Source organism: Callospermophilus lateralis, chromosome 11 (genome assembly GCF_048772815.1).
Source record: "Callospermophilus lateralis isolate mCalLat2 chromosome 11, mCalLat2.hap1, whole genome shotgun sequence".
Taxonomy (NCBI): Eukaryota; Metazoa; Chordata; class Mammalia; order Rodentia; family Sciuridae; genus Callospermophilus; species Callospermophilus lateralis.
Genome location: NC_135315.1, coordinates 18,046,003 through 18,073,696, shown reverse-complemented (window position 1 = coordinate 18,073,696; position 27,694 = coordinate 18,046,003). Strand labels below are relative to the sequence as shown.

General features: G+C 39.0%; 1 protein-coding gene across 2 annotated transcripts; it reads right to left on the bottom strand.

Moving 5' to 3' along the window:
* Positions 1–398: 398 nt before the first annotated feature.
* On the bottom strand, positions 399–27,694 carry Gjc1 (gap junction protein gamma 1). Of its 2 annotated transcripts, none has more exons than XM_076870747.1 (3): positions 27,584–27,694; positions 9,098–9,173; positions 399–6,635 (listed from the first exon to the last, which is right to left on the bottom strand). In XM_076870747.1, the coding sequence occupies exon 3, from the start codon at positions 6,613–6,615 to the stop codon at positions 5,425–5,427; it is 1,191 nt and encodes a 396-aa protein (XP_076726862.1). In that variant the 5' UTR covers positions 6,616–6,635; positions 9,098–9,173; positions 27,584–27,694; the 3' UTR covers positions 399–5,424. The 2 variants fall into 2 exon arrangements, with proteins under 2 accessions (XP_076726862.1, XP_076726863.1); XM_076870748.1 differs by lacking the exon at positions 27,584–27,694 and adding an exon at positions 14,288–14,345.

The following is a 27,694-nucleotide window of genomic DNA, read 5'->3' as shown; positions in this document are numbered from 1 at the left end:
TCTAGGAGACCACCAGTACTTCCCAGTTTGTGACAGTAAACATTCACCAATCCACTTAGACCCAGAGGAGCACCAGCCCTGCTATGCAAAAGGGCCTCTTTTGAGGCCAGACTTCTAGCTGGAAGTTTCTCTACTCGCGTATTCCCACTAAGATCAACTTACAGGTGAATGTACAAGAAGAGATTTTCATATCAGATTTTCTGTGTAAACCATTAAGTTCTTGGAAACAATTTAATACAAAGAATGGTATACATGCCAACCATGAAATTTCCTGACAGCCTAGTTTTCAAAGGGTTTCGAGTTTTGAGAAAGGATGCACAGACCACAAGTGAATCTTCTAAACTGTATTTGGAACTGATAAAACTGACAAAATCTTCCCAGAGACAAGACCCTGAGCACAGAGCCTGTCTCTACCATGAAAGTTTTACATAAACTGTACAGAACAAAATCAATGACAAATCATCTTTGGCAATGAAACAGGTAAATCCTTAGCTGTTCATGCAATATCCAAACTGCACATCACATGACATTTGATTCCTGGTTAACAGTTGAATTTTACATTTAAATTTTCTTTAAAAGTTGGAAGTCCTAGCTAAGTTTTTCTGGTATCAATATGCTAATCATATCACAATACTTAATGACTGAGGTAGAGACTTCTGTAGGAGATTTGCTAAAGAAAACATAATTGAGAGAACAGTTAATTTTTTTTTCAATCTTGGGAAGCACATAGCCAACTGTCTTTTTCTGGTTCAACAAGCCAACCTAAAAGGCAGAACTTACTTTTTATCTCTGTATTGATTTTGCACTGCAGTGGAACTCCTGGATTTTAGAATACTGAGAATTTCTTCTTTAATACGGAATATGCATGAGCAAAAGCCATTTAATTTGTTATTATAAACAACAAAGCAATAAGATTACATTAGGGACAACAGCAAATGAAAATCTTAAAAAGTCTCCATGATGTGAGGCTAGAATGAGTGATAAGTATGTAATTCAACCTAATGATTCTAACATTTGATGGTAACTGAATTATCACAGATTTATGATATGTAGGTAGGCTGACATTTTATTTCCCAACTGCACTGTATAGATAAAGGGGATTTATCACTATAGGGTGGTAAGATTTTTCAAGAGATTACATGATTTTATACATAAAATTAATCTAATACCTGGAACCTTCCAATCAAAATGACCAGCAGCTGTGTATCTTTGACTTCAGGTATCTTCTTCACAGCTGGGAAAGATCTTTGATTTATAAGTAAAAAAAGGTATTCATTAAAGTCAGTTCAAGTATAATATCCTTGCCTTTTATCAAATGCTGGCTGGCCAAAAATTTATCATCACCCAGAGGTGTTATTTTTAGAAGTGAATGCCTCTTACATGAAACAGAAAGCATACAGCATGGACATCTAAATGCCGAACGGGTAAATCATAGGTATGACTAAGAAGAAGAATATTTAAAAGTCCATTCTTGGTATAAACTGCTTGGATCAAGTGTTGTAAACCATCACTGAGGCCCACAATAAAGGGCACTCCAGCATGCCTTATCACCATTACACAGTTCACTATTGTTCTGAAGCTCCAAGCTCAGTCAAATGACCAATAATAAGAGGGTCTTTTTTTTTTTTTTTTTTTTTTGTGGTACTAGGGATCAAACCCAGGACCTCATGCATGCTAGGCAAGTGTTCTACCCTCCTGATAGTTGATTTTTTGAACACCTTTTACCAGAGGTTACTACTGGTTAACACTCAGAGGCAAGTGACTCCTGAACTTCGAAAAGTGATCTGCCTGATTTCAAACTGTGAAGAACTGACAGTTAAGTTTACTAATACTGATTTTTTCCCCCTTTAAAGATATAGGTGGCCCTCTAAAAGACACAGATATGCCAAAGACCTGAACTGTGAGTGCCATTTTAGAATGGCAAAGTTCATTGTTATCAAGAGCAAATGACTCTATAAATATTGGTTAAGGAAAATTACCAGAAAAACTGACTTCAACTGAAATAATACGCTTGTGGTTTTAAATGAACAAATATGGAAACAGGCAAAACGAAGTCATAAGCAAAGACAAAGCCACAAAGTGAACATTAATATTTCTTTAGGGGAAAATGTTATCTAATTCTCCCTTCAAATTTGAACTAAGAAAAAGATGCCTGTTCCTTTTGCAAATCTCTTCTGAATAAAAGATTTTAACAAAATATCAAGTGTGGACACATAACATCTTAATAAATGCACCAGTACATTAAGGAATATAAACATGTTATTGCTCCTATCCCGATTCTAACAATGTGAAGGACTGAGTACTTAACTTCCATTTAGAGGAGAAATATCACGACATAGCATGTCCTATCCAGCAATTTAAAATAATATGATTATTTATTTATTTTTATGTGGTGCCGAGGATTGAACCCAGTGCCTCACACATGCCAGACAAGTGCACTACCACTAAGCCATAACCCCAGCCCACAATATAATTTTGATAGAAAAAACAAAACTATTGGCAGACTTTTGATACAAATACTTGTACTTTCCAGAACAATATTTTCACAGATTCAATGTAGAATCAATGTGTTAATAAATTAGACAAAGAGGAGTCACTCTCTTTATGTAGGTTTATACCATGTTATGAGTGGAAAACAGTTATGGCAAACTCTTATATTCAAAAGGTGAATAAAAGAAATGTGTTAAGGAGGCAGCAAGTAGGGAAATTCCTGTCATAATGAAAACTTTAGCAGCTCAGGTAGCTGAGGCAAGAGGATTGTGAGTTCAAAGCCACCCTCAGGAATTTAGTGAGTCCCCAAGCAACTCAGCAAGACCCTGTCTCTAAATAAAATATTAAAAAGGGCTGGGGTTGTGGCTCAGTGTTTAAGCGCCCCTGGGTTCAATCCCCAGTACTAAAACAAACAAACAAACAAAAACTTTAGCAAGAGAATAAATATAGATTTTAAAGTGTGTGCTTGTGAGGTGACATCTTTCTATATACTTTAAAAAGTTGAAGAATTAGCCAGACACAAAAGCTAACATTCTCAGCAGCATAAGCCAAGATGAAACACCAGGGCTGCTGTAGAATTAAGTGGATGCTCCTGGCACCAAATGCCTTTGCCTGGTTCTTCCAGGCGTTTCTGCTCGACTCCTTCCCTCTCCACCACTCAAACTCCCAACCTTTCTGCTGGCAAAGCCACTCTCTTTTCCTCCGGGCTCTGAACAAATGGCATTGAGTGGATGTGAATTTTCTGTCCTTCAATTAAGAAATCTGCTGGAAGCTCCAGCAACATAAGAATCGGTAGTTTTGTATCGCAATGAGGTTTAACTAGTAAAACTCCTGCCTTTTTTTCTAGCAATTATATGAATTTCCTTATTAACCATTTGGTTTGAGGGAAACTGCCAATGCCCATTGATTATTCATGATATACATGTATGTCATTTTCTAAAATTTCCCTCTCAGTCTCACCTGAGCTTATTTTCTGCTTAAAATTTTGAGAGATCCTGAGGAGTTTTTCCAAGCTAAAATATAAAGATTAGAAAATATATATACACATATATAAGTCAATGAATGGCTAGAAGATAAGGTTAAATTTTCTAAGTTTTTTTGGGTATGCATGGGGGCGGGGGGAGGGGGAATGCAAATGGAGAAACAACAAAGAAACAACAAATGTTCAAAAGGTGCTATTCTCATATTCTTCTAAATAGCCTGGAAATGGCATTTAAAAATGAAGACACAAAGCGTAACACCTTTGGAATTTCAAAGTCAGAAGTGGTTTGCAGCAGTTCTGTTAGAAAAGAGGAAGACACCCAAGTGAATGCTCCCTGGTAAAGCAAAGACCCCCTGACACCTTTACCAAGTTTCACCACTAAGACAAACCACAAAAATGGGATGGGAGAACTCAGCTCTCCAACAAAATGTAAAGATGGTACTGGGAGTGGTGGTATACATCTGTAATCCCAGCTATTAGGGAGGCGGAGGCAAGTTCAAGACCAGCCTGGGCAACTCAGGGAGATCCTATTTAAAAAAAAAAATCAAGGTTGGGGATGTAGCTCTTACCTAGCATGTGTGAGGCACTGGGTTCAATAAACAGGTTGGAAAAAAAAAAAAAAAAACGATGGCAATAAATACTGTTTATAAAACACTAGTTTCATAAACAATAATGCTTGTCATTAACAAATAACATATACCAACAGGGAATAAATACTGAACACCTCTTTTGGTTTATTTACAGACAAATCCCAAGTGAGAATGGCCATTTAGGCAGATACCTACATTGGCAGAAGTAAATTCCATTATAAAAAGAAATTTAAAAATCCGGATTTAAGCCTTCTGCCATTTGCAGTATAGGAAGTTTTGAATATTCTTAGTCTATAAGGGAATTTTTATATTTCTAATGTTAACAAGTATGGAAAAGATTCATTATTGGCTTGAGAAACCAGAGAGATGGGCAGATTTCTGGATTGAGGCTTAAAGCCAATCAAAAAGGTTCACAGCTAAACATCCTATTAGGCCTCATTTCCCAGGCGCGACTGAGCTCTCTGAGACAAGCAGCTTAGCACCAAAATCTAGCCAGGCGCTTCATACTGCTCCTGGGCACTTATATTGAAGGTAGCTACTAGATGGGGGACACCACTGCATATCAGTCTTTTGAAAGAACTTATGTATATAACATCAAAGCACATACTGGCAAATGCTTGGAATTTGAAGAAATCCTGCAGCTAATTATTTACTTCCTTTGGAAACATGTTTTCAAAGAATGGCTACAGCTCTGGTCATAAAAGTTGAGATTCCCAGATTTCTCAGGTAGAAGAGAGAAGATCTCAATCTCTTTCTAATGTAGTCTTCCATTCTAAGACAGAAAACTGGTATCTCCTCCTCAGTCTCCATTGAAATGTTCCCTGCAACATGAGAGGCACTTGTATTGAATGTAGCATCTACTAAAACTCTAAACCCAGGGTAGATTTTGCTAAACAAAGTAATAACACTAGCCTAATAGGCATTACTTACAAGGATTTTTTTCCTTTAATATAAAAAAGTATAACTACAGCAGTTCAATGTACAAATACAAAAAAGTTCTCATACTAAAAAAAAAAAAAAAAAAAAAGAAGAAAAAAGAAAAAAAAATGTACCATAATACTGTACATACAAAAACTGTTCAACAAGAATGATTTAAATATATCTGTTCTTCTCTGGATCTGGAAGACACAAATGTAAAGTTCTACAACTGTATTATTGCTGAGAACATGTGCCCTGGAACACTGTGTTTCCCTTTCCCCACTCATCCCAGCCCCACCTTCAGAGTCCCCTGAGTTTGGATCATGAGCCAACAGCATCCCTGAAGATAACCAGAGCCAAATGTTTACTCAATGGAAGTCATTATTCAGTGAGCCGTTGCTTACCATAAACTATGAAAAGCCCAAGTTTTAAGCCCAGCAAAGATTAAATCCAGACGGAGGTCTTCCCATCCCCTGATTTGCTACTAGCACTGCTTTTGTTGGACCCAGCTTTGGACCCCACTTTGGCCTTTTTTTCGCGAGGACCATGGGGGTTATTTTGGTGATTATAAGCCTGGATTGCTAGATCCAAGCGTTCCTGAGCCATTCTGATCTCCCGCTGCAGAGTCTCCAGATCAGCTGGGAGGTGCTCCTCGTGGCTGCCATACTGCTGCTCCTGGGCGATGTTGGCTTTGTTTTGCTTATAGGCGATCTTAGCATTGGACAATTCGGTGTACTGGATTTGATCTGGTTTGACAGCAATGTTATAGCCAGGGGGAGCAGATGGTGTATTCCAAGTGAAAGGATAATTATAAGCACCCGGATCTTCAAGTTCCCTCCTTTTACTGTTTAGTGAGTCTCGAATGGTCCCAAACCCTAAATGAAGCATCTCCCAAATGTTAAGCAATAGGCAGAGGCCTGTAACACCATACATTATCAGAAGGAAGATGGTCTTTTCTGTGGGTCTAGAAATAAAGCAGTCTATTTTATGAGGGCAAGGAAGTCTGCTGCACACATAAAATGGATGGACTTGGAAGCCATACAGGAAATATTGCCCTATCAGAAAACCCACCTCAAACACGGTCCTTGCCAGCAACTGTAGCACATAGATTTTCATGAGCCCATCCTCCCGAATCCGTCGTCGGCCATCATGCTTGGGTTTCGGTTGGCTCTGCTCTTTATTTTCTTTTTCACTTTCTAATTCCATTTCTGGATACATCATGGGATCCTCTTCATGGTCCTCTTCTGTTTCTTCCAGGGCCCGGTGCTGTTTCCAACGCATTGCATAGGGTTTGCTCCGAGCCGCCTTCTTGTCCGCCTCACCATGCTCCATTTTGGCAATCTTATGAATGGCGTAGCCCAGGTACATCACCGAGGGAGTGGCCACCAGAATGATCTGGAATACCCAGAACCGCACATGGGAGAGTGGTGCAAAGGCATCATAGCAGACATTCTCACAGCCTGGCTGTTCTGTGTTGCACACAAATTTACTTTGCTCATCATAATAGATGGACTCTCCTCCTACAGCTGTTAGGACAATCCGAAACACAATCAATACAGTGAGCCAGATCTTCCCTACGAATGTGGAATGGTTGTGAATCTCCTCTAGCAGGCGAGTCAGGAAGCTCCAACTCATGGTGATAAACTTGGTTTGTCCTGATAAAGTGGAAAATATCATGGGAAAAAAAACAACAAATATTAAAATATTTTTATTCCCCTTATTGGTGTGGGGGATTAAACCCAGGGTTATGCTCATGTTAAGCTCACACTCTACCACTGAGTTACACCCAAACCCCAAAGACTATTAAAATATTGACAATGTAAATTTCAATTCATGATATTGCTAGATACCACTTCTGTACATACTCAAAATCTAACTACAAGGCTAATACTAGAACAAATGTTATAGTAAATAACATTATATCCAAGCAGCAGGCAAATCCATTTAAAACACCTCATTCTTACCACTCTTAGACAGGATAATTTATTCACCTCAGTCCAAAAGAACTTGTTTGGACTTTCATGTCTTCCTCGGGTTATAAAATAAAATTGTGGGGCTGGGATATAGTTAAATGATGGAACACTTGCCTTGCATGCAAAAAGCTCCGGCTTTGATCCACAGCACAAATAATAATAACAACAACAAACAACAATAAAAATGCAGTAAAGGGGCTAGGGTTGTGGCTCAGTGGTAGAGCACTTGCCTTTAGCATGTGTGAGGCACTGGGTTTGATTCTCAGCACCACATATAAATAAATGAATAAAAAATAAAGGTCCATCAACAACTGAGACATTTTTAAAAATACAAAAAAACCCCACAAAGAATAATTATTATTGTAGGTCTCATTAACTGAGATATATTTCTCAGATGTAGCACATAGGGCTTTTGACATGTATTAGTTCATGAGACCTTCAGAACTTTCTTAGATACAGATAAGAAATAATACAAAGGAGTGAAAGGTGATGGTGGGGGGGACATGCTAGGGAGTGATAATGGACAAATTATATTGTTATAGTGTGTGCATGTATAAAAATGTAACAACAAGTCCCATCATCATGTACAACTAGAACACACCAATAAAAAATGTGGACAAAAAAAAAAAAAAAGAATGCAGCCAGATGCAGCAGATGCAGTGGTGGACACCTATAATCCCAGTGACTTGGGAGGCTGAGGTAGGAGGGTTGGCAAGTTTGAGGTCAGCCTGAGCAACTTAGTGAGTCAAGAAATTAAAAAGGATTGGGTACAGTGGCACAAACCTGTAATCCTGGTGGCTTGGAAGGCTGAGGCAGAAAGATCTCGAGTTCAAAGCCAGCCTCAGCAACTTAATGAGGTGCTAAGCCACTAAGTGAGATCCTGTCTCTAAATAAAATACAAATAAAAAGGGCCAGGAATGTGACTCAGCGTTTAAGTGCCCCTAAGTTCAATCCCTGGTACCAAAAAAATAATAATCATGATAAAAAAATAAATGAATAAATAAGGGTTGGATATCTAGCTCAGTGGTAGAGCACCCCTGGGTCCAATGCCCAGCACCACAAAAAGGAAAAAAAAAATGCATACAGTTATTCCAATCCAATCACAAGGGAATATCTCTCAGAACATAAAGGAGACCTTTGGGCTGGACTTCCTAGTTAACAGGGAGCTTATTAGGAAGCTTAAATTTTGGACTAGCTGACAAGTGTTGAAAGGAATTAAGGAGATGGTACAGCTGCTAACAACTGGAAATGATCATGGACTAAAACAACAGAGAGAAAGGAACTAGAAAGACATTCCCTAGCTGGATGGAACAGCAGAGCAGATTCTAATTTACTTAAAAGACTACAATGAATACTCTGCAACAAATTTTATAACTCCTTTATTATATCTGTATTTTTTTTTATGGAAGATATAAAAACAAGTTTGCTGCTGGGCGTGGTGGCACACACCTCTAATCCCAGCCACTTGAGAGGCTGAGGCAGGAGGATCACAATTTCAAGGCCAGCCTCAATAACTTAATTGTCTCAAAATTTTAAAAGGAGGGAAATTCTGGGGATTTGGCTCAGTATCCCTGGTATAATAAACCAATTAATAAATCCATTTAAAACACATTTTAAAGGATAGTTTTATTCTAAGATTTTTTAAGTGCTTGGGATTGAACCTAGGGGGCGTTTAACCACTGAGCCAGATTCCCAGCCCTTTTTGTATTTTATTTAGAGACAGTGTCTCACTGAACTTCGAGTAGCCTTACTACTTTGCTGAGGCTGGCTCTGAACTTGTGAATCTCCTGCCTCAACCTCCAGAGCCACTGGCTTGGGAGGAGTGTGAGGTTCAAAACCAGCCTCAACAACTTAGTAAGGCCCTCAGCAACTCAGTGAGACTCTGTCTCAAAATAAATAATAAAGGGCAGGGGATGTGACTTAGTAGTTAAAAGCCCCTGGGTTCAATCCCCAGTACCAAGGGAGGGGAGGTGGGGGAAATCTAGGTTAAAAACATATAGGTGAAATATATGTAACAAGTCCCTGACAACCCCTGACACAAAGTAGATTTAACTTTTCAACTTTCTCTCCCTGCTCTTTCAGTTTACTTCTGCAGATTATAGGTGATTTGTCAGCACCACCAAAGAAGTTTAAATGCACTTTACCTGTTATGCAGAACTTCTGTTACCCAAAATCTTCTTTGAGAAATGATGTTTTGCTTGCAACTTTCCCAAATTCCCTCTGGAAGGGAAAAAGAAGAGTAGGTCATAAACTTCCTCCCACAGAAAACAATGAATCACTAAAACACCATTTTTCAGGAAGAAACAAAGTTTTCTATGTACCACAGGAATCACTCAGAATGAGATGGAAACAGGTTTGACTTTCAATATGACTACTTTATCCCCCACAATCCATGTGGTAGGAGAAACTATGTAACAGTGACCCAAAGATTCTTAAATCACTGCAGCCTAAGAAAATCTGAGAGGAAGATGAGTCATTTGTGAAAACTTTGGCACCTATAGCAAAAAGCCAAAAAAGAATCCAAGCAAACTGAAACCGGTTCCTAAGGGCCTAGCAAAATTCTTCACCCTGCGTGCCCTATTCCCTGAAGCAGCCAAGTAGGAGCAAGTTGTTCATCTACAACACCCAACAGCTGGATCAATCACTGGGACACTGGTCTCCACAGGAGGTGATTTACAGATTCAACTGCTCACAAAGAGAAAGAAAACACCTGTGGTCTGTACAGTGATTAAAAAACAAAACATTTATTTTGCTATACATAATGGAATCTATTTCAGCAAACATGTAGAACTCAACAACACTGAACAAATAAATCAATTAAAACCACACACCTATACTTCTATAGAAATATTTTGCTAAAAAAAAGGGGGGGGGGGCGGGGGCTGGGGTTGTGGCTCAGCAGTAGAGCACTCCCCTACCAAGTGCAAGGCCCTGGGTTCAACCCTCAGCATCACAGAAAAAATAAATAAATAAAATAAAAGCATAAAGAAAATTAAAAAACAAAAGAAAACAAAAAAACCCCACAAAACTCCAGGATGAATTATAGCTCATTATCAAGTTCTGCTAACTCTTAACAGCTATGGTCAAGTCATCCATAACTTTGTTCATTACTGTTGCTTAATTTAACAAATTAAAAACAATCCCTGAGTGTCATATATTCGTAGGAATAGAGTTGATTTTTTCTTGTTTGTTTGTATGATTTGTTTTGCCTTTCTTTTCTTTTTTTTCTGGCTAGGGATCAAACCCAAGGGCCTCACACAGGCCAGCAAGAGCTCTACCACTGAGCCACATCCCCAGCAAAAGTTATTCTTTTTTTGAAATACAGGAAACAAACAAACAAATCCTAGAACAATTTCCAAAATCAATAAAAAAGAGAAAGTGAAGGCATCTATATAGAATGCATACTCAAGATTTACATACATGGGATGGGGATGTGGCTCAAGCGGTAGCGCGTTCGCCTGGCATGTGCGGGGCGCTAGGTTCGATCCTTAGCACCACATATAAACAAACAAATATATAATCTGACACAAAAAAGAACTTACCACATAACTCAAGTACAGCTCCCATTTCTACCCCTGATCTTCAACTAAGCCCACTTCTCCACTTACTGGATACATAAAGTTATAAAACCACAAAACAAGAAGTAAATAATGTGCAATCTTTTTCTGGGGGGGGTGCAGGGGGGGTACTGGGGATTGAACTCAGGAGTACTCACCCACTGAGCCTCATCCCCAGCCCTATTTTGTATTTTATTTAGAGACAGGGTCTCACTGAGATGCTGAGTGCCTCAATTTTGCTGAAGTTGGCTTTAAACTCACAATCCTCCGGTCTCAGCCTCCCAGCCCCTGGGATTATAGGAGTGCGCTACCACGGTGGCTTAATAATATGCAATCTTTATTTTAGTTTATTGTTGGTGTCTTCATTTTTATATTTCAAGTGCAACATAGAAAAATTATTTCCTTTTACATCTCTTTACCTTCCACCATTTATAATACAATTGTCTTACTATTTCTTCTACATACATTTGGAACCATACCAAAAAATTATCATTTGTACATCAACAATTAAACAGTTTTAAAATTTGAATAATATGGGCTAGGGTTGTAGCTCAATGGTGGAGTGCTTGCCTGGGTTTGAATAATGTGCAATATTTAAATGGTAATGTAAACCAGGTTTATAACAGAACTCCATAATGATTCACATCCACAAACTCCCTACAAGTCCAGATCCCCAAATACCATTCATAAAGCATTTTCCCCTCAAGCCTAAAATTCAATTTAATACCAAATAAGACAAAAATTTAAAAATACAATAGTTAAAAACTCATCCTTTACACATGCAACCACATAGACAAATTAATTTGTGTGTGTGTGTGTGTGTGTGTGTGTGTGTGTTGGGGATTAAACCCAGGCCCTTATGTATGCTAGGCAAGCAGGTGCTCTGCCACTAAGCCACAACCTCAGACCAATGAGGACCTTTTCCAATAAATACTGCTGCCAAAAATTTTATTCAACAATTCAGCATCTCATATAATAATTCAACTTTTGTTGAGAAGAATTAATGACAAATTTTTTTGAAAGTTACATAATTTTTAAAGCAGCTATTTTAACACACCCAGAGGTAAGGATTACACATTGGTTAAACTGTAAGCTTACAAAAATGTCGAACCTTTGTAGCCTGGTTTTCCATGGGCTTTCCTAAGAGGCACAGCATCAGATACACACACCCTGAAATGTCTGTGGAGTAGTTTTCCTGCAGTTCATGTTGTTGACTACAAAATGACCTAGGGAAGTGGGTAATCTGTATATTAGGTCCTCTAATATATGGGATATAAAAGGTTAATTTCATTTTCTTTCTTTAAAATATTTTTTAGTTATACATAAACACAATATCTTTATTTTATTGATTCATTTTCATGTGGTGCTGAGGATTGAACCCAGTGCCTCATATGTGTGAGGCAAGTGCCCTGCCATTGAGTCATGACCCCAGCCCTATTTTCTTTTTCTTAATATTTTTATTTGGGGGGTAGGGGTACTGGGGACTGAACTCAGGGCACTCAGCCACTGAGCCACATCCTCAGCCCTAGTTTGTATTTTATTTAGAGACAGAGTCTCACTGAGTTGCTTAGCACCTTGACATTGCTCAAGCTGGCTTTGAATTCACAATTCTCCAGTCTCAGCCTCCAGAGCCACTGGAATTTACAAGCATGTGCCACCATGCCCGGCCTTAATACAATTCTTAGTGGGGGTCAATAACATTAAAGGAAACTAACATAAACCCCAATCACAGCCCTTTAAAAATGTTTTGGTTAGGGGCTGGAGTCATAGCTCAGTGGTAGAGCGCTTGCCTAGCACATATGATGCACTGGGTTCAATCCTCAGCACCATATAAAAATAAACAAAGGTATTGTGTCCACCTACAACTAAAAAAAGTGTTTTGGTTAACTAGGCATGATGAGGCACACTTGTAATCACAGCAACTTTGAGGCTGAAGCAGGAGGAAGTTCGAGGCTAGCCTCATCAATTTAGTGAGGCTCTAACAACTTAGCAAGACCCTATCTCAAAATAAAAAAAATAAATAAAAAGGGCTGGGTATATGGCTCAGTGGTTAAGCACCCCTGGATTCAAGTCCCAGTTTAAAAAAAAAAAAAAGTTTGTTTATTCTTTATTTCCTGACTATATGAATAGTTTTTCCAAGTGTAAAATGTTACTAACTTACAAAGGAGTTTATTGGTAAAACTGGCTTATACTTACTATTTATTTTGGTTCCAGTGTACCCCCTAACCTTCACATATTGGAGGCTTTCCTTAGTGTAGCCTATTGGGAATTCTTTGGGGGCACTGCTCGCAGAAGAGAATGTTGGTCTCCCACATTCTTGGGAAGGAGAGAATTATAAAAGACTGAGCCTGACTCCTGAATCTCTCTGGTTTCCTGTTTGGCAATGATATTTCCTGATCCCACCCATGGGCTCTTGCCATTATACCTTCCACCATAAGGCTTCAGTGGAGACAAGCAGAAGATGATGCCATGTCCCTGAACTCCAGAACTGTGAGCTAAATAAACCTGTTTTCTTTAAAAGTAGACTGCCTCAGGTATCTTGTTACAGTAACAGAAAACTGACTAATCACTATACATATTCTTTTTGTATAAATGTGCATAATAATTTAACCCTAGCATCTCATAAAATGGAGGAAGGGTAATTTTCCTTCTGAAATAAAGAACCATGGACTTCTTTAATGAATGGTAGCATCATCACTTTGTGTGTGTGTGTGTGTGTGTGTGTGTGTGTGTGTGTGTTTCTGTGTGGTGGTGGTGCTGGTAGATTCTATTATTAGAACCATTATAAAGATAAGTAAGTCAGGCTGGGACTACGGCTCAGTGGCAGGGTGCTTGTCTAGAATATCTTGAGGCACTGGGTTCAATCCTCCACACCACATAAAAATGAATAAAACAAAGGTATGCTGTCCCTCTACAACTACCAAAAAAATTTTTTTTAATTTTTTTTTTTTTTTAGTTTTCGGCGGACACAACATCTTTGTTTGTATGTGGTGCTGAGGATCGAACCAGGGCCGCACGCATGCCAGGCGAGCACGCTACCGCTTGAGCCATATCCCCAGCCCCCAAAAATTTTGTTAAAAAAGATAAGGAATTAAGCTTCTGAAAGTTTATATAATTTGCCCAGATCATTCAGTTATTTGAAGTCTGACTGTCCTGTGCTGAAATTTGGGGGGTGGGGGAAGTCTTAAAGAATTATATAGAAGGCTAGGGATGTGGCTCAAGCGGTAATGCGCTCGCCTGGCATGCATGCAGCCCGGGTTTGATCCTCAGCATCACATACAAAAAACAAAGATGTTGTGTCTGCCGAAAACTAAAAATATTTTAAAAAATTCTCTCTCTCTCACACTCTCTTAAAAAAAATTATATATATATATATATATATATATATATATATATATATATAAATAAATAAAGTGGCCAGGTACGATAGTGTATGCCTGTAATCCCAGTGGCTCGGGGGGCTGAGACAGAAGAATCACAAATTCAAAGCCAGCCTTAGCAAAAGCACGGTGCTAAGTAACTCAGTGAGACCCTGCCTCTAAATAAAATACAAAATAGGCCTGGGGGGCTGGGGATATGGCTCAAGCGGTAGCGCGCTCGTCTGGCATGCGTGCGGCCCGGGTTCGATTCTCAGCACCACATACAAACAAATAGGCCTGGGGATGTGGCTCAGTTGCCAAATGCCTCTAAGTTCAATCCCCAGTACCTACCCCTGCCAAAAGTGGAGTTATAAACAATTGTTATAATATTAGCTCTTATAATTGCCCATGTTCTTACCTTTATTAAGATCTTTACTTCTTCATATAACTTCATATTACTGTTTATCGTCATTTCATTTCACCTTCCAAAACTCCCTTGAGCATTTCATGCAGGACAGACCTAGCATGAACAAACTCCCTCAACTTGTATATCTGGGAATGCTTTAATTTCTCTTCACTTTTTTTGCAGGGGCATGGACTGTGGGTATTTATCTGGGGATCTTGGGATTGAACTCAGGGATGGTTTACTATTGAGCTATACTACCAGCCCTTTTTACTTTTCATTTTGTGACAGGGTCTCACTAAGATGAGGAGGCTGACTTTGAACTTGCGCTTCTCCTGACTCAGCCTCCTGAGTCCCTGGGATTAAGCCATGCTTGTCCAGGGTGCTTTTCTGACCAATGGGTTACTTCAGGAACACAAGCACATGCAGCCAGACACAACAGTAGAGGATGGGTAGCTACCAGTGTGCTAAGAGCTTACATTGATGAAAATTAACTCCCAAACCTTTCCTGGAAGACAAAAGCTTAACAGACAGAGAGGCTGAGGATATGAAACAATGGTAGAGCACTTATCTAGCATGTGCCAAGGCTCTGGATTTAATCCTCAGTAAAACATGTGTGCACGTGTGCAAGCAAAGACATCATACACACACACACACGCACACACACACACACATATCCCAGAGTTCCAAAACAGTTAAATCAGCTAGGTTCTGCAAGAGCAACTGCTACCTAGGTAAGCAGACACAATTCCTGGTGCTTCCTATTCTGCCTTACAGTTAAATGAACATCAAGTTTTAATGGTCACTTAACTATAAAAATCAGGAAATAAAAATGTTTAAAGTAGGGCTAGGAATGTAGCTCAGAGGTAGAGCACTTATTTAGTGCATATGCAGCCCTGAGTTCAATCCTCAGCACCAGGTTTAAAACATGTAGTGGTGTTCCATATGTTTTGTAAGTGTAACAACCAAATGCAAATGGATAACAGTCAAATTTAATCTTCAAACCCAAAATGTGGGCTGGAGTTGTAGCTCAGTGATAGAGCACTTGTCTAACAGATGTGAGGCACTGGGTTCAATCTTCAGCACCACAAAAAATAACAAATAAATAAGATAAAGGTATTGTGCTCATCTACAACAGAAAAAATAAAATAAAAATGACAAAAAAATCCCACTCAAAACCCCATGATAGGTAGCCACATTTTAAAATCTCAATCTTTTTTAAACAACTCAAATGAACTTTCTATTAGAGTGATTCTTTTTTTAAAAAAAAAAAATTAGTTAAATATGGACACAATACTTTGTTTTACTAATTTATTTATTTTATGTGGTGCTGAGGATCAAACCCAGTGCTTCACGTGTGCAAGGCAAGCGCTCTACCACTGAGCCACAATCCTAGCCCATATATTAGAGTGATTCTTCTTCTTCTTCTTCTTATTTTTTATGGTGCTAGGGATTGAACCCAGGGTCTTGTGCATACAAGGCAAGTACTCTACTGACTGAGCTATATCCCCAGTCCTAGTAGAGAGAGAGAGAGAGAGAGAGAGAGAGAGAGAGAGAATTTTAATATTTATTTTTTTAGTTTTCGGCGGACACAACATCTTTGTTTGTATGTGGTACTGAGGATCGAACCCGGGCTGCACACATGCCAAGTGAGCGCGCTACCGCTTGAGCCACATCCCCAGTCCATGATTCTTAATCTTAAATTTTATAAAACTGAGAGCACTAAACCACAAAGATTTTAATTCTGGAATGTGATCAGGTACTGCAGGAGCAAATTCTTCCTTTCCGTATTTTCATTTGTGAAATGAATGGAGAATATCAAATTAGAGGATTTTAAAGGTCCTTGAGTAAAAATTTGATGAAATTATTTCCAGCACAGTAAAATTCATAAAACTGAACTATTATGTGGAATTCTGCTCCCTAGGGGCAGGAAGGAAGCAAAGAGTGAAATTAAACAATAATAAGATGTCAAATCTTCTTTCTTTTTTTTTTTGGTACCAGGGATTGAACCCAGGGGCACTCAACACTGAGCACATCTCTGTCTTTTTATTTTTGAGACAGGGTCTTGCTGAGTTGTCCAGGGCCTCACTAAATTGCGTAGGTTGGCTTTGAACTTGCAATCTTCCTGTTTCAGCCTCCCAAACCGCTGATTATAGGCATGCATCACTGTACTCAGCAAGATGTCAAATGTTCAAGAAGACATTTTCTAAACAATCATCCCAAAATCTGTAATGGGATTAAACTAAAAATTTTAATATGGACTGAAACATGATTCTAAAGTTAAGTATTAACTGCGTATCTCAGATTATGAGCTGAGCAATCCACTAAGAATCACACTAGTGACTCACATCCCTGAATGAGTCTGCTTTATGCACAGAAATGAAATCAATTAAAGGGTTTACAATGAAGTTTTGTTTAACTGGAACATTTTAAGTAGAAGTTAATTCCACATGAATGATAATAGATGTTTAATAACTAGTTGGTGACATTTCTATGCAAAAGCATTATGGCAGCTAACCAGCAAACAGTAATCTATGTATTATAAACATGAATACACTTGTTTTCAAAAGAGCTTCTGGTTATGGACAATATCTGAGAAACACAAAAATATAATTTATAGTGAATGAAATTATAAAACCTCCTAGAGTAGTTTGAAATCTTGGCTCTATCAACCAACAAGGAAATAAAACACCATTGTGGGTTGAAGTGCCAATCTGTACTGGCAAAAAGCCATTCTACTTGAATTTAAGAACATTCAGGAACCAGCTGGAGAAGTATGGGGAATCTGGAATAATGTATTCATTCATAATGTATCAAAAGTGGAACTGTCTTCATGTAAAAAGGACAGTATTGGCTCACATGTCCAAAACAGCCTAAGCTGAAGTCTAACCAAATGATCTGAATAATGCTCAGTCTAGGAAACTAGACATGTCTAAGATAAGAATAAATGTATATTTCTAATATGACTAGGTTTACAATACAAAACTTCTTAAAAACAAACAAAAAAAAAAACCCCCCGCCATAATATGGCAGTGTTGAATGCAACCTATTCCAACCTTACTGGAAGATATCTTGATAATACTGATTATCAATAACTTTGAGCCAGGCATGGTGGACACTACTGTAACTCTAGAGGTTGAGGCAGGAAGATGGCAAATTCAAAGCCAGCCTACACAACTTAGTGAGACCCTATCCCAAAATAAAAAGTAAAAAGGGGGGCTGGGATTGTGGCTCAGCAGTAGAGCGCTGGCCTCGCACGGGCGGGACCCGGGTTCGATCCTCAGCACCACATAAAAATAAAAGGCATTGTGTTGTGTCCATCTACACCTAAAAAATAAATATTAAAAAAATAATAATAAAATAAAAAATAAATAAAAAGGGCTGGGGATGTGGCTCAGGGATACAGTGCCCTGGGTTCAGTCACCACTACCTGGTGTGGGGCAGGGTAACTTAAAATGTATATATTCTGCCAGGCGAAGTGGTGTACATCTGCAATCCTAGTAGCTCCAGAGCCTGAGGCAGGAGGATCGCAAGTTCAAAGCCAGCCTCAGCAACTTAGTGAGACCCTAAGCAATTTAGTGAGACCCAGTCTCTAAATAAAATACAAAAAAGGGCTGAGGATGTGGCTCAGTTAAGCACTCCTGGATTCAATCCCTGGTACCAAAAAAAAAAAAAAAAAAAAAGATATTCTTTAATCAGTAATGTCACAACTAGTAATTTATCCTAAATAAACATAGTGTATTTATTCTAAGATTTATGGCATAACCTCTATAATCAAATATACAATCATTACACATTTTTTTAAGAACAGAGTACATAAAATTCAAATGTTTTATGATTATAGACAAAAAGCAGATTAGTGGTTGCTTAGACCTGGGTAGGATGAAGAAGAATGGGAAGTGACTGCTAATGGGTACGAAGTTTCTTTTTGGAGGAACCAAAAATATCTAAAATTAATTTTGGTGATGACAATATAACTTTGTGAACATATTAAAAACGTTGAGGACTAGGGGTTATGGCTCAGAGGTAGAGTGCTTGCCTGGCATGCATGGGGCACTGGGTTCAATCCTCAGCACTACATAAAAATTAAATAAAGGTATTGTGTCCACCTACAACTAAAAAATAAACATTAAAAAAAAAAAAAGATCGAAGCGTGCTATTTATTTATTTTATTTTTTGGTACTGGGGATTGAAACCAGGGGGTACTTTATCACTAAACTACATACCCAGTTTTTTAATTTATTTAGAAACAGGTTCTCATTAAGTTCTCATTAAGTTGTTCTCATTAAGTTCTCTAAGTCTCACTAAGGTTGCTGAGGCCTGAACTGTGCAATTTAAATCAGCAAGACATATGGTGCCTGAATTATATCTTTAAATAAAATTAATTTTTAAAAAAATGTCTCCATACCAGGTAAAGCAATACAAATATCTATCTGAAAAGGGCTGTTTATTAGCTCCAGCTGTGAGGGTTTATCAGCTTGATATTATCTTATCTTTCAAAAGAATTCTTTAAACTGGCAGCGTTATTGCTCATCTGTAATCCCACTCAAGAGGCTGAGGCAGGAGAATCAAGTCCCAGGCCAGCCTGAGGAACTTAATGAGACCCTGTATCAAAATAAAATAAAAATTAAAGAAAGTGCTAGGACTTTATAGCACAGTGGAAGAGTACTTGCTAACCTGTGCAAGGCCCTGAGCTCAATCCCTAGCACTACAAAAATAAATAAATAAATAAAACAAAGACTCTTTTAACCTGGATTTCTATGTGCAATCTGATTTTTTGTTTTCAATTAAAGACTAAAACAGAAAGATGCACAAATATGAGTACTGCTCAATTAATTTTTATGAAGTATGCATACCCCTGTAACAGGCATGAAAATAAAGAACATTAGCAGCTACCCAGAACCACCATATGTCCCTTACTATTCAAGGCAAACAGCAACCTGACTTCTAACAATGTAGATTAGTTTAATCCATGGCCAGACTTGACACTGACATTATGGATAATTAGGATGCTTTGTACCATCCCTAGCCTCTTCCACTTGTGACAACCAAAAATGTCTCCAGAAATTGCCAAATGCCTCTTAGAAGGAAAGACTGTCTTCCACTTGAACTTTACATAAAAGGATTCACAAATAGATCTTCTTGTGTAGCTAACATAAAGAACATTTAGCTCTAGTCTATTCATTCTCTTTGCTTTATTATATTGCCATTGTGTAAACATATCACAAGTTATTAATTCTGTTTACAGGCAGTTTGGGGTTAGTACAAATAACACTGCTATAAACACTGTACACATGTTTTCTGGTAAACATATGTATGCATTTCTACTGATTATCTAGAAATAGAACTGCAATCATAAGGCATAGGTGTGTGAGCTTTAGATTAGTCATTTTCCAAAAGGGTTATATCAACTTAGACTCCTATCTGCCTGTTTCTTACTAGCTCTCTAGCCCCCTCCCTTGCTCTCCTTCTTTTGTCAATTACTCTAATGTCTGAATAGAAATACATCAACATCAACAGCAGCCTATGGATGATCTACCTTCTTGATCTTTATGCTTTTTAATATCTTCTACAATAAACATGCAATAATGAAATCAGCAAAGCTTTACTTCATAACAAAAGCCCTTTGAGAAATTTTAAAAGTAGGATAAGGTACAAATTTCATAATATTTGCATACACTAATAAAGATTTAATTAAGTAATAAACTACAGAAGAGTATAGATATAATACCCAAATCTTCCTAGAGATCACATCTTGGTATTTATATTATGCCAACTTCATCACAGAATCTTTGGTATAATTACTAAACCCCCATGGATATAGAGATCCAAGACAGAACTTAAATAAAATTCCACTCTGGAGTAAAATATAGTATGGTGAGCCCAGAGGGTAATTTTTAATTTGGAAGGATATGTGAAAGATGATAGTACTCTGACATAATCTTATAGCAGCTTAGTTTCACAATGCTGCTCTTCTTATTTCTTTAGCTACCCAATATAAAATAGTACAGAATCAACAAAGAAAATTAACAAATGCAACATTCCCTTGGAACACACACTTTTACCATTATTCCCTGATGATTATCATTTGGCATTGAAGAAGTTAGCCTTATTTTGAGAAATTGTTTATTAAAATAGCCACTAGCCAGATATGGTAGGGATAAATCCCAGCAGCTAGGGAGGCTAAGGCAGGAAGACTGTAAGTTCAAAGCCAGCATCAACAAAAGGGAGATGCTAAACAACTCAGTGAGACCCTGTCTCTAAATAAAATATAAAATAGGGCTGGGGGTGTGGCTCAGTGGTCAAGTATCCCTGAATTCAATCCCTAATACCAAAAAAAAAAAAAAAAAACAGCCACCAAAGCTTGGTGCATCAGTGTATGCCTGTAATCTCAGCACCTCAGGAGGATTTCAAATTCAAAGCCAGTCTCAGCAATTTACTGAGGCCATAAGCAACTTAGCAAGATCCTGTATCAAAATAAAAAACAAAAAGGGCTGGGCAGTGGTTAAGTACCACACCACAACAAAACAGCCACCAAAAACTTCCCAGTCTCCTTTACAAGTGAGTTCTATTAAATGTTTACTTGATGTGAAAATGTTACAAAATCATTCTTCCTATCTTAATCATTGTTTCCTGTTCTCTCCTTCATATCACGATTATTCTGTTGGGATAACAATTGTCCATGTACAAACCCAACAGACCTAGAGCAATACTAAATAGATAGCAGAAAATGGGCTTTCTTTAAAAATCCAAAATAAGCTGTTACTTTAGCTTTGAAGATAGCTAAAATGGAATTCAAGACCACGTATGCAATTCCATTTTTTAAAAATTGAGCCCCCCCCCCCCGAATCCTAATAATTTTTCTAAACACAAAAGCAAGCAGGCCATGTGGTATAGCTAAATGGTATAGTACTTGCCTAGCATACACAAGAACCTGGGTTTGATCCCCAGCAGAAGGAAGCAGGCAAGATGGGGAGCTTTCCCTCCTGTGAATGTGAAGAGTACACATCTGCTTGAACTGCTCAGCCTATATGATTACTAAGTTTTCACTCTAAAAAACATGAACACCTACAACTGAACTGAAATGGGAGATCAAAGCAAACTATTCAAGTTAGACACACCAATAACAAAGACCCTTTCAGATCTCACTAAAGCATTTTTAATACAAATCTAGATAGGATAGTCAATCAGATCTTTCAATTATTTATTTATTTTTTATTTTTGGCATTAGAGACTGAACTCAGGGGCACTTAAAAACTGAGCCACATCCCCAGCCCTTTAAAAAAATTGTTTTATTTTGAGACACTTTTAAAAAATTGTTTTATTTTGAGACAGTCTCACTAAATTGCTCAGGGCCTCACTTAGTTGTTGAGGCTGGCCTAGATCTTGTCATCCTCCTGCCTCAGCCTCCAGAGCCACTGGGATTACAGGAATGCTTCAACACGTCCTACTCAACCAGATGTTTTTTTTTTTAATATTAATTTTTTTAGTTGGACATAATACCTTTAATTAATTAATGGTAACTGATCAAGTCATAGCTATTAATAAGTTTATGTTAGTAAGTATTTACTAATAAACCAGCTCTGTATTTGTATGTAAGACTAGTAACAGAAAAACATAAGGGGCTAGGGTGTAGCTCATTGGTAGAGAACTTGCCTAGCATACCTGAAGCCTTGGGTTCAATCCCCAACACCACAAAAACAAAATAAAACAACAACAAAAAAAACTTTATCAAAAGTATTTCAGGGGGCTGAGGTTATGGTTCAGTGGTAGAGTGTTTGGCTAGCATGCAGTGAGGCACTGGGTTTGATCCCCAGTACCACATAAACAAAATAAAGGTATTATGTCCATCTACAACTAAAAAAATATATATATTAAAAAAAAAGAAGTACTTCAGGGAAAAAAAAGTACTTCAGTATGCCTAATAATTACAAATAAAATATTAGCAGGCACTGAAATAATTTTTTTATATTTATTTTTTAGTTGCAGTTGGGCACAATATCTTTATTTTGTTTATTTACTTTTTATGTGGTGCTGAGTATCGAACCCAGGGCCTTTCACGTTCTAGGTGAGCGCTCTACTACTGACACAACCCCAGCCCCACTGTTTGGTATCAGGGATTGAACCCAGGGAGCTTAATCACTGAGCCACATTCCCAGCACTTTTTTAGTTTTTGGTACCAGAGACTGAATTCAGGGGCACTTAACCACTGAGCCACATCTCCAGTCCTTTTTTAGGTTTTATTAGAGACAGGGTCTCACTGAGTTGCTAAAGGCCTTGCTAAGTTGCTGAGGCTGGCTTTAAAACCTGTGATCCTCCTGCCTCAGCCTCCTGAGTTGCTGGGATTATAAGTGTGCACTACCAAAATAACTGTTGAATACATAAACTGGGTGCTTAGGGACACTTGGCTATTAGACAGACATTACTCTTGACTTTATAGAACATACTGAATTGAAATGGGGAAATAGACATTATAGGAATAATTAAAGTCTTTTGGCAAGGGATGTACTGGGATTGAGTTCTACCACTGGGCTCTATCCCCAGACTTTTTTATTTTGAAACAGGATCTCACTAAATTGCCCAGGCTGGCCTCAAACTTGCCATCCTCCTACCTCAGCCTCCTAAGTAACTGGGATCATAGGCATGCACAACAGTGCCCAGCTATTAAATTTAAGTGGTGATAAAGCCTACAAAAAATAAGTAAAAGTTACTATAAGAGTTATCTTTTAAGGCTGGGGTATAGCTCAGTTGGTAGAGTTCTTGCCTTGTATGCACAAGGCCCTGGGTTCAATCCCCAGCACTGACAAAAAGTTATCTTTTAGGGCTGGGGTTGTGGCTCAGTGGTAGAGAGCTCATCTAGCACATGCAAAACCCTGGGTTTGATCCTCAGTACAACATAAAAAATAAATAAATAAAATAAAGGTATTGTGTCCAACTACAACTAAAAAATAAATACTTAAGAAAAAGAGTTATCTTTTAGGGGTCTCTAAACTACTCTAGGAAGAGGAGAAAGATTTCTCTGCAGAAGTGATATTTAGGAGGTTCTGAAGAATAAGGAGAAGAGGAATTAGCTATAGTATGTACAAGGGCCCTTGGGTGAGTTTTGAACTTTCAAGGAACAGGAATTGAAAAAAAAAAAAAATCAGTACAGCTAGATCACACAGAGTAAGAAAAAATGTAAAAATAAATGATGCTGGAAAAATAGGCAAGGTCAAACCACACCTCATTAAATAAAGATTCGGTGCTTTAAAGGAAAAGCAATGTAAGTTTTCTGATAAAGTGCTTGACTAGATTTACTTTAAAAGGACAATTCTAGCTGGGAACAGTGGCATACACCTATAATCTCAGTGATCAGGGAGGCTGAATGAAGCAGGATTGCAAATTCAAGGCCAGCCTAGGCAACTTAGCCTGTCTCAAAAGACCAGGGGTGAGGGATGTAGCTCAGTGGAAGGGCATCCCTGGATTCAATCCCAGTACAAAAAAAATATATAAAATAAAAAGGTAGTAGCTCAGTGGTTAAGTATCCTGGGTTTGATCCCCAGTACTATAAAAAAAATAAAAATAAAAAAGTAGGTGATGGTATATTGCTTATACACACATATATACACACACAAATATAAAGAAATGCAAAATATATAACGAAAGTATAAAGAAATGCAAAGGAATAATAAATCAAGTTGATGATTAGCTCAATAAGGAGACCTATAATGGGGTATGGGAGAGAAGACCCAATCAGGTAGAAAAACAGGACTTCAACTATAATGATAACATCTTTCTTGAATAAGGTAGACACACAAATATTCATCATAGCATTATTCATCACTTTTTGGAGGAGTTCTGTGTTTGGGATTGGGGTCTTTGACAAACTTGGTGATCGTGACATGCTTGGTAACTAGGAAGTTTCTGTGCAAAGACACAGAATGCCCAGCTACTAGGATATACCTGGCTACTAGGAAACTCCTGTGCAAAAATCACAGGATGCCCAGCTGCCATAGCAATGTTCTTCACAAGTTTACCCTGTTTCCCAGGCTTGGAATGCCCAGCAGTTTCCCCTCCTTGAAGCTACTAGGATAACTATGCAGGTGCACTATCTGGTCTCCTTAGCAATGACCTCAGCCAGCACTCAGGGTTAAAAAAATACTAATTAGAATGTAGTCATGGTAACGGTGGTATTTAACTTTTTTTGAGTTAAATACAAAAAACTCAGCAGGAGCGGAACTTAAGAGTTCACTTCTACTCTTCTTCGCTCTGCTCCAACTTGTCTGCCCGCTTCTACCATGTCTGTGTCTGTTCATTTATTCGTCTATTCACAGGTTTTCTTCACAGGTGTTCGTTACAACTTTTCCTGTCTCAAATATCTTATAATACTTTAAACAATAATATGAAAGTGAATAAGGATTGGGAGTGGTGGCACACACCTATAATCCCAGTGACTCTGAAGGCTGAGGCAGGAGGATCATAAATTTGAAGCTATCTTCAGCAATCTAGCAAGACTCCGTCTCAAAATAAAAAATAAAAGGGTTGGAGAGTGTAGCTCAGTGGTAAAGACCTGCTGGGTTCAACCTGAGTACAAAAGAGAGAGAGGGAGAGAGAGAGAGAGAAAGGACGTGAGTTTGAATGTGACTGAATAAGGAGCTAGGCTGAGTATCACATGCCTATAATCCCAGAAACTTGGGAGACTGAGACACCAGGATCCTGGTTTTTTTTTTTTTTTTTTTTTTTTAAATACTGGCTACCTGTTCAGGGTTTCAACTGAGATACTCAGAAGTAATTTAAATTGAGTTTTACAGACTGAACTCTCTCTTGGCTCTAAACCTAGAACTTCAATGTTTCATTTCTACAATTTTCCAAGGTCAGACTCTTATCCCCATCCTAGTTCAGGTCACCCTTTTCTAACTATAACAACTATTTCTAAATCGTTTTTCTCATTTAATTTTTCTTGGGGGTGGGGTTCGATACTGAAGATTTAACACATGGGTTCTCTTCCACTGAGCTGGAAGTCAGCTGTGATTACAGGAGAGCACCACCATACCCAGCTTGTAAGTTTTCTGAATGAAGAGCACGCAATATTTTCATAAGCAGAAAAAGTCAATAAAACTGAGAACTACCCCCTCCCAATAGGAAGCACTGGACTGGGCACAACAGCACATGCCTAGCTGAGGCAGGAGGATCATGAATTTAAGTCTAGCCACAGTAACTTAGCAAGACTCTGTCACAAAATAAAAAACGGCTGGGGATGCAGCTCAGTGGTAGCATCTTCCTGGGTTCAAATCACAGTATCACAAAAAGAAAAGGGAAATAAGAACTTCAAATAAAGCAACAGTTTTTTAGAACACATCACTCTGCACTGAATTAAGCAAGAAACAAACACTATGTATTTATTGAGAGAATGATGCTCTGGATTTTCATTACATATCTTATATTCTAAGATCCCAACTACTGATTTGATGGGTAAGCCTGGAGCTAAGAGGCAAGGGGCTGTAGATAATCAAAGACAGAACCTTGCATTCCTTCCCTTTGGCCAAATTATACAAATATAAAATTAATTAACAAAAGATAAGAACAGTTGTTGTGCTTGAGATAAGTTAATTTATTAAATCCTTTGGATTAAAGGCTAAAATCAATTCAAACTCCATGAAATGAAAAAAAATATAATCATGGAGGGTTATCTAAACAAGTAGAAAACCAATTCTCAAATTATACAACATGCTTAAGTTAAGGTGCTAATTTTTTAAAATGCTTTGGAAAAATGCACAACAGTTTAAGACAAGTAGTAAATAATATCAAGCCACTACAAACCAGGTCACATATTTACAAAACTTCCAAATAATTTCTAAGTAATTCTCTTTGTAAAGTACTTTGCGTACAGCACTGAGAGCACAAAGTAAACCAAGACACAGATCTGTTTACCAGAGCTTTTTACCTTTTGCACAGAAGGGTTAGTTCCTTGTTTCTTTCATTCTGCCACTATACAACGCTTAAGAAATTCAAAGCAAATGTAATATAAATTCCCTCCCCAAAACAAATCGACAAACTTAATCACAGTTCAAAATATTTTTAGCCAGGAGCTCTGAAATTAGGTTTTTTGTTTCTGCATTCTATTCTGAATAACATCCAAAATCTCTTTAGGGGAAAAAGGATTTGACTCCAAATTTACATTATTAATCCTTCTATTCTACAGTTATTAATGTACTCGAGATGTTTTCTGTTTATCAGAGAATTAAAACTCCTTTATTAACATAGTTTTTGGGTTTATAGCATTTTCATATATATTCACATGCACGTGTTACAACATAAAAAATACTTTCAGACTTAATAGGCACACAAGACAACACTTTCCCAGAACTTATTCTAACCTGTTAGCTCAATTTCACCTAGTCTTGATGCTAACAAAATGAAGCATAAGCACAAAGAAATCAGTACCACTGCCAGTTCTCAACGAACAAAAACACCTTCCTATTTCGCAAAGGTAAAACAATCCCAATCAAACGCCACCCTCCCCCAAAAAAAGAGCGGGAGAAATCAAATTCTAAATCACACAGTCCATGTAAATCTTTCAAAGCTCCAAGCGCAGCCACCAGCCCACAATCACAGCGTTAGCGCCTTCTCTCAATTCTGAATCTGGAGACTCAAGGAAAAAAAAACAACGAAAAGCAATGCTCCAAAGTTCCACGAAGTGGGGAAAAGTCCTTTTAAGTAAAGAAAACGCATCCATCGAGAGGCGACTAGCCCAGTCCTCCCGCCCGCCTCTCTCCCGCTTCCAGCCCTCGAGCTAAACCTCCTCTAAACCCTCCCCGGGAGGCGGGAGACTTGCGGGGAGATGTTAGACAAGGAGGCAAACGAACCCGCACGCCGCACGCCGTGATGGCAGGGGCCGCGGTCGGGCAGACAAAGAGCAGCCCGCGAAGCGCCGGGCGGCGGCGGACCGCCCCAGCGCCGCCCTGCGCCCCTAACCGCTCGGAGGAGTTGCGAGCACGCCCGGGCGCCGCGCAAGTGCGCTCCAACGCCGCCCCGGCTCCGGGCCGGTCCCCGGGCCGTTTCCCTCCCAATTTGGGAACCTCGCGCCTGTGGACAAAGAGGGAGGGCGCGCCCGGGGCAGCGGCAGGACGCGGGCGGCGACGCCCCTCCGGGCTCGGCAGGAACCCCTCGGCGACGCCCCTCTCCCGCCCCGACCCCCTGGCGCCGGCCGCGCTCTTCCCCGGGCCCCCGATCTCCTCGGGCCCTCTCCGAGCTCCCCACGAGTTCTCCCGCCTCCACCGGACCCCGCCCCGGCCCGCTTCCCCCTCAGCCGGCCCTGCGGCCGCCCCTCACCCGGCGGCGGGTTCCCCCGGAGCCGCCTCCTCCGCCGGGCCTCGGCCCGTCCCGCCGGCCGCCGCCTCATGTGCCCCGCGTCGCCATCGCCTTCGCCGCCACCCTCGCCTC

Excerpts from the sequence above, each read along its gene's own strand:
- Gjc1 (XM_076870747.1), bottom strand. The coding sequence starts at position 6,615 with ATGAGTTGGAGCTTCCTGACTCGCCTGCTAGAGGAGATTCACAACCAT.